General features: G+C 34.1%; 1 protein-coding gene across 1 annotated transcript in view; it reads left to right on the forward strand.

The window, feature by feature from the left end:
- The window catches only part of slgA (proline dehydrogenase slgA), a 109,395-nt gene that overhangs the window by 81,157 nt on the left and 16,788 nt on the right, over positions 1–11,450 (forward strand). The window contains exons 5-9 of the mRNA XM_089645179.1: positions 2,121–2,185; positions 3,767–3,945; positions 8,805–8,979; positions 10,246–10,350; positions 11,103–11,240. Coding sequence (XP_089501305.1) covers positions 2,121–2,185; positions 3,767–3,945; positions 8,805–8,979; positions 10,246–10,350; positions 11,103–11,240 — 662 coding nt within the window. The remainder of the gene's footprint in view (positions 1–2,120; positions 2,186–3,766; positions 3,946–8,804; positions 8,980–10,245; positions 10,351–11,102; positions 11,241–11,450) is intronic.

Raw genomic sequence — 11,450 nt, forward strand, 5'->3', positions numbered from 1 at the left:
TAGTGTTAGCTCTATGATACATAAATGTGATTATTTAGCATCGACCGTCAGGCCGAATGAAGTGCAACATAGTATGTACCTACCCAGAGCTACCTGCCAAGAAATCAATATTATTGTTAGCAAATTAAACAATTCAAAGTCACCAGGGATTGACAACATTCGAATGTTTGACATTAAGACACATATTAATATTTTAGGGCCTGTTATAACACACTTTATCAATTTAATTTTATCGCAAGCAGTAATACCAGATGAACTAAAAAGTAGCATCATTAGGCCAATTTACAAAGGGGGCAAACATACAGATATTCAAAATTATAGGCCAATAAGCATATTGCCAGCCCTAGAAAAAATACTTGAAAAATACATTTCCATAAAACTTAATAAATATCTAGAATCTTTCTCTTTGTTGGATCCCAACCAATATGGATTTCAAAAGAAAAAAAGTACGGAAATGCTGCTTCAGGAATTTTCAAATCACATAAATTATGAATTAAATCTAAAAAAACAAGTGTTGGTTTTATTCACAGATAACTCTAAGGCATTTGATACCATTGATACAAATAAACTATTAGAAACACTGGAGGCAATAGGAATTAGAGGAAAGCTGCGGGTTTTATTAAAAAATTTACTAACTGATCGACAAATAAGAGTAAAAATTCTTAAAAAATTTAGCAAAAGAAAATATATCTCAACAGGTGTTGCACAGGGGTCAATTCTAGGGCCAACCCTTTATATTATTTATGTCTCAATTATGAGAAAATTGTTTTCATTCGCTAAACATTTTGTATATGCAGACGATACGGCGCTCGTAATATCGCACGAAGATCTGGTTACTGCAATGAACCTTATGCAACATGATTTTATTGCCCTACTGAAATGGTCGCATGATGCAGGCCTCTTTATAAACGCCAAAAAAACTAAAATTATGCACATCAGATCTCCACACGCCAGATGTAATGTAATTCCTTCATTATATACACACACATTTGACTGCATACATAAAAATGTTGCACAGCCCTGTTCATGTGAAACCATTGATTTTGTCAAAAGTTATGTATATTTGGGTGTTACTATTGACTGCTACATGAAATGGGATATACACATTGCTAATGTTTGTAAACGTCTACGAGCTATTGTGGGTAGGATTTATAAAATAAAATATTTCGTGCCTATAAGTACTTTAAAGTTAATCTACTTATCTCTGGCTGAATCCACTATACGTTATGGAATTACTTCTTGGGGACATTCTTGTAAAACTAATATAAGCTATATACAAACATTACAAAACTCCATTATAAAATTGTTAATCCATAAATATGACAGTCAACACAGAAGTAACATTAAATTAATATACAAGTGTCTGAATATTTTACCTGTCAGAGGATTATTGTTTTATAATATTGTAAGTCAACATGTTATATTGTCTGATTCATTGTATAGGGAAAGAGTTTGCCATAAACATAACACAAGATTCACTCAAAATGAAGGACTGGTAGTTCCGAAATGTACTAATAAATATGGTGAAAGAACTTTAAACTATATAGTACTTTAAACTATATAATCTAAGGAAATGGTTATTGGATAATAATGATTTATACTGATGCCCCTGAAATGGAATTCATATTGTTAGAAAATGGAAAAACAATTATTTTGTAATACCTGACTACCTACCTCTATTTATGAAACTATTGATGTACTTGTTGATAATACTAATTTGTTCATACATTTATTTTTACTTGCTTATTATATAAGGCTTTTATGCTGCTATTTAAACTTTTCTGCAATGTAACCAATTTATGTAATTATGTACCGTTCAAATTGTATCTTATGAGTGTATAAATGTTGTCTCTATGTCCCTGCTGACAAACTACATAAGTAGTTTAGCGGGTTTAAATGTGAAAAAAAAAAAAAAAAAAAAAAATGCTGATGACATTTTCACTCTATGTTGCTTATATTTTCACTAAATGCTGATGACATTTTCACTCTATGTTGCTTATATTTTCACTAAATGCTGATGACATTTTTACAACGTGTTGATGAATATTTTCGCTAAATATTGTTGATGTTTTCACTAAATGTTGATGAAATTTTTTACCAAATGTTGATGTTATTTTCAGGGGCCACTTTTGGCACCGGCATCATGGCCATCAAGGTGACAGCTCTTGGCAGGCCGCAGCTTCTGGTGAGTCCTCCCTCATTGCATTTTTAATTTATGGCAACATTAAGATCTTCCTTCACTTTAATGAACCATTATTAATTTGTTAAAATGATGTCAACCGTTTGACTTCCCTGGCTGAAGAGAAATAATTATCAGGGCCGACTACAGTACAAGCCAGGGCGCGCGATGGATTTGGAAGTGTCACGTTAAGTCAGTGCCATCGAGCTACGATAGTTTGCAAATGGCGGCAATTGTTGTTGGTACTCGTTGTGTGTTGTTTTACCGCAAGCGTATTACATAAACAAATTATTTAAACTGTGAAGTCTACTAGCAACAGCACTAACTTCATAATTTAGCTGTCGGGCATCCCGGTATGTACTCTAGTCAGGACTAGGGACTACTATATTTCCTGGCCTAAGGATAAATAATGTGTAGCTACCAATTCTCTTAATGATCTTATTTTCTTCTAGATGTACCCCGCCACGCGATGCTGCTCAGTCTGTCTGTGCAGATAGAGAAACAATAGCGCGTGTTGGTTTTATGGAAGAATTGTAAGTGCCGAGTGCTCGGCTGAGTCATTTGCTTTGTTGCTCCGTCGAGAAACTTCTTGGAGAGTAGAGGTTATCACGTGTAGAAGAGACAGTGGGCGAGTCAGTTCGTTGAGATTAGTTTAAAGTGCTGTTGTCGTGGTTTCGCCAAGTATGAAAAAAGAGTTTTATAACAAAAAACGTCAAAAGCTCCTAAAATTGGAATTTTTGAGTCATGTCCATCATCATATATGTGTCTTAGGAGGCTGTAGTATAGGGCGGTTCGAATAGTGCAGAGCTGATCTCCTGCATACCGTATGTGCTCAATACTAATGGCGTCGTACCTCATCGCACCCAAAACCATTTCAGGAGTAACATTTATGAGCAGGTCATCATTGGCCGCTGGTGTACGTTTTATTACAGATGGTTTCTCCTTGATCCTCACATAAAGAAAAGAAATCTCTGAATTTGTTCGCTATGTTTTCATCTCCTGTAATGTTTCTGACGCATAGTGAAACTTTTCTCTTGGGTTTCAGCACGTTCAAAGTTTTTTGCCAAAACTTTCGGAATTCGTTGCTATGCATAGACGTAGCTATGCTATCCATTTGTGTTTTGTTTTCAGACTCTTGGCATTTTTGGAGAGCAATATTGAATGGTTTCTTCCTTGTTTTTCTTTCATCTGCAATACGTCCTTCTGTAAGCTTTCCTTCTTGATGACTGTGATTCCCGATAAATGCTGTTTCTCGGATGGTTTGAGCTATTCATCTAATTGTGATCACATCATCATCACATAAAGTAAATAAAATCAAGATCAAAGCGGATAAGTCGATTTCATGGTCATTATTGGGTTTATAAAAATAATAATGTTTGGACTACTGTAAGGGGACGTTAAATCATTTTCACTTTTCCATTCCTGCTATATATAGCATGAGTAACAATATGATAATACGTTATCCTGAATAAACATTAGATTCCTGTTCACCAATAGCTAGTTTTCATTTGTAGGTACTTCAACGGCATGTATTTTTACTGAATCTGTGTGTGAGACTAACATAACTGATGTTCCTTTCATCCCCAGCTCCAACTGTCGGAGGTAATCATGCAGGCCCGTGGCTACATGAACGACCTAGCGGGAGGCAAGGGTAACGTGCTGACCCACCACAAGACCATCGCGGACCTGCAGAAGTACTTTGGAGACAAGGCTGACAACCCCGATGTCAAGTCCTTCCTCAAGAACATCACCAGCGACACCAAGGGGTAGGATCTTGAACATATCATTAAGAACCGTATAATCCTTTTTTTCTATGAATTCGATAGTCATGTGGACATGTACGCTTATTTATTCAGCTGGCCACGACAGCGGAAGATGATAATTAAATGGTCATTTTCCAATATTCTTTATATAATAATAATTCATAGCCGAACTTGAAAAACTACACACAGCCTATCTTTGATCATAGAGCTGTTCACCACACTGATTACCATTACACATAATAATAATGAATATTTGGCTGATTTATATAGCGGCGTTTCTAGTAATAACTAGTGACTTACATCTAAGACATATATCTTGTGACTTACAACTAAGGCTTATAACTACTGATTTATCCCAAATAACGTTTTCAACGTATGTGTCATTGGTGTCTTTGCTGGTCATAAAATTACTATTGATGTTTATTTGGTACTACTTACTGATTGACCACCAAAAGAGGACTTGTTGCTGGATTGAGTTTGATAAATATATTTTAAGTATTTTGGCCTGAAAATCATATTACTTGTAACTTGTTAGCAACTGGGTATTTCACACTTTTTTCTGTCGAAAAAAATTGCGTTAGTGATGTAATTTTTATGTTAACAAATAAATTTTCTTTCACTTGCCGCCAAAATGACCTGTTTGTGACTATGGCATTACTATGCCGGTCAGCTTTGGTTACAGCCATCTTACCAGCCAGTAGCGTTTTCTACGTCACATTGACATTGTTGCCTGTTGGAATTGTTTAGTAATGTGTGGTTTTAGTTTTTAAAATCAGTTAATGAAAATATTAAAATTACACATTTTTAGTATGATGATCGGAATCATAAAAATAAACTTTAAATCTTCCACTCATTTTAGGTTATGAAAATATTCTATTGTTCCATTATAGGTAAAACTCTCCAAGAACGTGTTGTTTTCAGTTCATTTAAGTATACTTTTTAATTTACGTGTTTGTGAAGCAATATGCAACCACATTAGTTAAACTAGTTTTTTTTATAAATTACTTCTCACACTCATAAACATAAAAAACATATTGCAACATTCACAACACTAATATTGTGCTCCACGATATTGGAATAGAGCACTCAGGACGGGTTGTTTCAAAGAATTTGAATAACTCATCAAATTTCAAAGATGATTTTCAAGTTTTGTGAAAGTTTTTTTATGTTTATGAGTGTGAGAATTAATTTATAAAAAAAACTAGTTTAACTAATGTGGTTGCATATTGCTTCACAAACACGTAAATAAAAAAGTATACTTAAATGAAACTTTATTCATAACTGCAAACCGTCAAAATCGCACATACGCGTATTGCTATTGGGCTTCAATTTGGTGTTAGCATTGTAAAAAGTTTGGGTAAATCTACAGAAAAGTGGGACACTCTCAACCTTAATAAGCACATCACTTAAATTGATAACTATGAAAAACAACTATTTCAGTAACCGAAAATGGAAAATAATGCATTTTATAATTAATAGCTACTTTGTAAAAAAAAATCTTATAATTTAGATGTTTTTTCTTTATACAAGTATTAAAATAGTTTTTTTGGAAAGTTTTTTACAATTTATTTTTTAATTAAGCCCAATCTAAAAACCTAAGAACCTATTTAAGGTTCTGAGGTTTCTTATTTTTTTTGGGTTAAATAAAAGAAGAAAAAACTAATATTAAAACTTTCACATCAATAACAATGGCCGCCAAGCATTTGATTTTAATTTTAACGAAAAAACTATCAAATATATTATTTTCCTTTCCGGAAACTGAAATACTTACTTCTCATTATTATCTAACTGATACAGGTGTCTTTTCAAAGTGCGTATTAACCATGTGCCACTTTTCTGTATATTTACCAAAGTTTGTTTGTTCGTTCTTCTTCCTTCTTTCTTTAACTCTGTGTAGATTACTTGTCTTGTTTTATTTCGTCAGAGAGTTTGTGACAATTTTCAGTGTGGTGCACTTATTTCCTTGGGACAAACTAGTGGAGCCGAACACCCCACCTGTAAGAAAGTAATCCAACAAACAATGGTGGGACCCGAACCCCAAACCCCGAACCTTAATAAAATTCATCCCCAGTATTCTCTGAAAAAAATCTATCCGCGTAATTTATGTGAAATATTTTTTGGTAAATATACAGAAAAGTGGGACACAATTAATACGCACTGTAAAAAAACACTTTGTGTCAGTTTGATAATAATGAGATGTGAAATAATACAATTTAATGGTTATTTCGCTAAATTAAAATCGATTGCTTACTTGGCGGCCATCGTTATTGATGTGAAAATTTTGAGGTTAGTTAAGTAAAGTTGTCAAATTATCAATTTTTTTATCGATATAGCCGTTAAAATGTATTATTTTCCATTTTCGTTTACTGAAATAGTTGTTTCTCATTGTTATCCTATTTCAAATGAAATGTGCACTTAATCGTGTCCCATTTAACTGTATATTTGCCTATTTTTTAATAGTACTTCTCCCCTTAAATATTTCTGTTCTTCCTTGGTAGAATTGCTTTTTTCGACTAGCTTGTCGCTATTATCTACCATTGATATCTTTCAAATTATCTATAAAATAAGCATCCCACGCAAGTGCCGCCAAAACTAACATAAAAATCTTTATAACTTTGGATAAAAGGTGCTTCTGGGGTCAGATGCTTGTTTTTTCCTTTGCTCTGATGCCAATGTTGACTACAGTGCCTTCAGTTGAAATATTCAGTACATAATAGTTTGAAAAAAAAACCGACAACAATGCCAACAAAAAAATATTTATTCCAAGTATAAATAATTAAAAAGCTTTTCGAAATTCATTTAGGATCATAGATACTCAAAAGGTAGATTTCCTGAGACTTCCTTAAATTTTCCATTGTCAGTAAATCAAAACCTTATGTACCACACCATAATGTTATGTATTTATTTGAATTAATTGGGTATTTTCACTGTTTTTTATTTTATTTCTCAAAAAAAAAATTCAATAATGAAGGTATTTTTATGTTAATGAATAAATTTTCTATAACTATTTAAAATGTGCCATTTTCGATTTGCCGCCAAAACGACATGTTCGTGTTTATACGCGAATTCGGTGGCGTTGACGTTAATGAAAAAATTTAAATTACACACTTTTAGTACAATGAATGCATCAGAAAAACAAACTTTAAGGACGTGTTGCTTCAGAAAATTTGAACAATTCATCAAATTTCAAAGTTCATTTTCAGGTTCTGAGAAAGTCCTATTGAAGTTCTGTTATTATATCAACATGGGCCGGTTGCTTCAAAAAACTGAAATAATAATAGAACTTGAATAGAACTTACACAGTCCTTGAAAATTGACTGTGAAATTTGATGAATTTGTCAAATTCTCTGAAACAACCCGTCGTAAATCTTCCACCCATTTTTGACCGTATTCATAGTTTGTGATAATACCCCATTATTTATACATAATTACAATTAGGTTAGAATCATTTTATTTAGTCTTCCATTGGTTGGATAAATTTTGCAGACCACCAGTGCCATTTATTAGCTCTATTTTAAATGCAATTTTTTCCTCTTCGTGAATATTTAAGCTTATTTGAAAAGAATGATAGACATAGTCGTCTTTGCCATTACATAGTAGTGTATTATCTTTTCCACCTAACACCCCAATTCACCAAGTAAACTATTAGTTAATCACAAAATGATGATTATTATTATTCATTCACTATCTGCAACATCATCTATGGGATTCAACCCACGCAAAACTTAAGCTTCTAATGTACTTTAAAGCCATTTTTTATCCATAATAAATTTTAAGGTTTGAAAAACTAAACTTCTTAACCTTTCCTTTCCGGTGCTGTTAACTAAACTGATATGGTCAATGTATATAAACACAGAATTCTTATTGTAGGAATTCCTTCTCAATACATTTATATACATATTGGATTAAGTAATTTCAATATATATTATAAATGTTTTTCAAACGTAACAGAAAAAACGTTTTGTCGAAAAATTCGGCAAAAGTTTTCCAATATACCGCTGATGGACACAATACTATCATTTGTTTTATGCATGGCCGATTTTTCTTATATTTAATGTGTATAATATTATGTATATATTATTTTGCTAATGTCGGTCGTACACACTCCCCCCTCGTCACTCTACGTGCAAACGCAAGTGGCGCAATCTCAAATGTTCAAAGAGAACTATTGCAGTTTTCATTGAAAAATTATCCACAAATATTTCGTTACATGCGATATTGGGCTCTAGAGTTCAATATTGCATAACATTGCCATGTCAGATAGAACCTTGTTGATCCGAGGCCATGAAATATTGCAATTTTTTTGTACCTGGTAGTCTAATATCTATGATATTATTACGCTAACGTCTGCCGTATACACTCATACCCAAAGTACTAACTGCAAACTTCTACTCAAAGGGAATTCTTGAAGATTCCTTTTGACACAGCAATATCATGTGATATTGGGCTCTAGAGAGTACTAATTTAGAGTTCAATAACGCTTAACATTGCCGAGTCAGATAGAATTTTGTTGTTCCAAGGTCACAAAATATTTCAAATTTTTTACTTGCTTGTGTAATATTATTATAACGATTACTAATACTGAATTCTTGTAAATTGTTGATTTTTAGACAACTTAAATTAATAAAACAATTTTTACACTGAGTGTACAGCACCGAAGTGCAGGGAATTTTTTTGCACCGTGAGGGAAGAGTTGTGTGATTCTCATGTGGGGATTTTTCTATATGTAGTGGTCTATTTCAGTAAAGATTGCAATGTTGCCACATCCTTAACCAAATTGTTTGCTACGTTTTTTATTATCGTTAATCTATTTAGCAACATTAACGAGAAGTATCTAATCTCGTTTTGTGGTGTTTTTGCAGTATCCTGCATCTGTTTCCCTGGTCCGGCATCATGGACGAGAACTTCGCCCTGTCGGAGACTTTCAGGATCCCTGACCCCAAGACCGGGCAGATGCGGCGTATCATCTCCCGCCTGCCGCCCAAGGAGGAGGAGATGTTCCGAAACATGATTCGCCGGCTTAACCAAGTCGTGCAGGTGCGTGCAATGGACAATTATTTTCCGACAGAGTAATGAATTATTTAAAAAATAATGCTACGTCTACACGCTTGTCACAAGTCGTTTGTCAAAATGCTTGGCAAGTACAGTCAAATCGAACATCGATATCAACACGCTTGCGAGTGCTCCAGTATGTTCGAAGCATCCAAGCGTGGTGGACGTCGATGTAACTGCTTAGGTCAATATGTTTACGTTAATCTTTTTTATTTTAACGTGTAACAAAATAAAAGGAAAATAATTTTTTTTAAATTTATGTTTTATTATAATAATTGATAAATTATTACTTAATAAAATATTATTAATTTATTTACGCCCTTATAGTTTTTGCATAAAACAAGTCTTAATAAATTACACTAGTATTTTAAAATTATGAAACAAAATAATAACAACATTATATGGTTTATTCCATTTTAATACAATTTATATCAAACGGCACTGAGCGAAAACGGCATCCGTCCGTCGCCAGTTCTGAAGTTCTACTAATGAACATGCGAACGTATGGATGCTTCGCAAGCATTTGCCGTAAGGATCCTTTGACATCTGCACAAAATACCAACACCGTCCCGATCGGCGGCAAGCGCTTGCAAGTCTATGGAAGCCAAGCCAAACGCCCGATCCAAACGTTCGAACTTGTGAGTGCTTGCCGAGGCTTGGCAAGCATGTAGCACCACCATTAAAGAAGAGGGGTTACATTTATAGGAGTCTGACTGTGACGTGGCTTCATACTATGCTAAAGAATTATGCTGACGTCAGTAGCCAGCTGGCTATAGTCAACCTTTCAGAGATGCAGAAAAATGACAATATGTCAATTAGGTAGAATGTATTTATTGAAATAAAATTACACCTTGTCTAGTAAAAATATATCGTCCCCTGATGAGGTTGACCTCCGTTGCACTCCAAGATTATGTCAGTTGAAATAGAAATTGTTCCATCGCCCTCCGTTTAACTCGACCGCTTCATCATCAATCTTAGGAAATTAATTCATCTATGTGATAGGCGGCAATCGGTCGTCAACCCGGTGAATTCTATAAATCAGCATATTACTGGACATTGGTTTCTTGAGTTTGGTACAGCGCCCCATTTAGAGCGAGTGCACTGATACTGGTTTATTGAGATGAGATTTACCACAATCTGCCAATTTGCTATTCGAATTTCCTAAATCTTTTCAGTTTCTTTTTTGAATTTAAATGCACCTGCATTGTATTATTTATCTCCTCCCTTTAACCATAAAACTCTCTTTTGCAGGCAGCTAAAGAGATGGATGTGCGAGTGATGGTGGATGCTGAACACACTTATTTCCAGCCCGCCATTTCCCGAATCACCTTGGAGCTGATGAGGAAATACAATACAGTGAGTTACAGCTTTCATTGTACATTACAATATGCATATAAAAGAGTGTATTGCTCCTTGCTTCTAAAGGTGCACATATATTACAGATCAAATAAAGGACACTGTATGTGGGTGGTCACTTACAGGCTTTATAAATTACATTGTTCGACATTAATTTAAACCATCCCATCTAAAGTTATTTTGACTGAAACTGACCATAGGAACTGAATTTGTAATTTTTGTGCTAACTTGTCCTGAATTTATTGATGTAGTAAAAATGGCATAACTTTTGTGTTATTGTACTTATTTAATATAAATTTACAATTTAATTAAAAATTAATAAAAGTATCCTTTATGAGGGTTGTGTAAAATAGTCTAGATTTTCGTACATTCTGTCGAGGGGCAAAAAATTGGCACAGCCGGAATGGGAATACGACGGGAATCAAATGAATCTGTTCAATCCCCGGCAATCAGGAAAGGAATGATTCCCTTTAGGTTAGCTCTGACTGTGATGAGTGTGATTCTAAAATTCGTTCTTCTGATTTGTTTTCGCGTTGCCAATGGCAAGCTCTGGTTTTCTACTCTCCTATTTGTTTGCCGCACTTCTCATTCTAGAGTGGACGATACTATCAGTGGTGAGATTGAAAGGGCAATAGTTTTTTTTTTATAACAAGATCTGAATAGTCAGCTTACCTTTTCAGCCTTTATCCCTATCTCATTCTTGTAGGTAATATTATTTGCAGGGTATTAAATCATTATCTTATTGTTTACAGGAGAAAGCAGTGGTGTTCAACACATACCAAACCTATCTCAAGGATGCCTACAATGAAGTGGTGACAGATCTGGAGCAGGCCGACAGGCAGGGATTCTATTTCGGGGCCAAGATTGTGCGAGGAGCCTATATTGAATTGGTATGAGAACCCCTGCCCCATTATATTAGTTATTTTTATTTTATTAAATAACTAAAATAATTAGTAAAATTAGTTCTCACTGCTTTTGATTTTTTAATGTTCCTCTTCTATAGAAGCTGACGCTTGTGTCTAGAAGAGTGGTGAGCATCAAGATGAAGAATATTTAGGGCGGGTTGTTTCGGAGAATTCGAACAATTTCAAACTTAATTT

Source organism: Hesperophylax consimilis, chromosome 22, assembly GCF_061612785.1.
Source record: "Hesperophylax consimilis isolate HC1 chromosome 22, BYU_Hcon_1.0, whole genome shotgun sequence".
Lineage (NCBI taxonomy): Eukaryota > Metazoa > Arthropoda > Insecta > Trichoptera > Limnephilidae > Hesperophylax > Hesperophylax consimilis.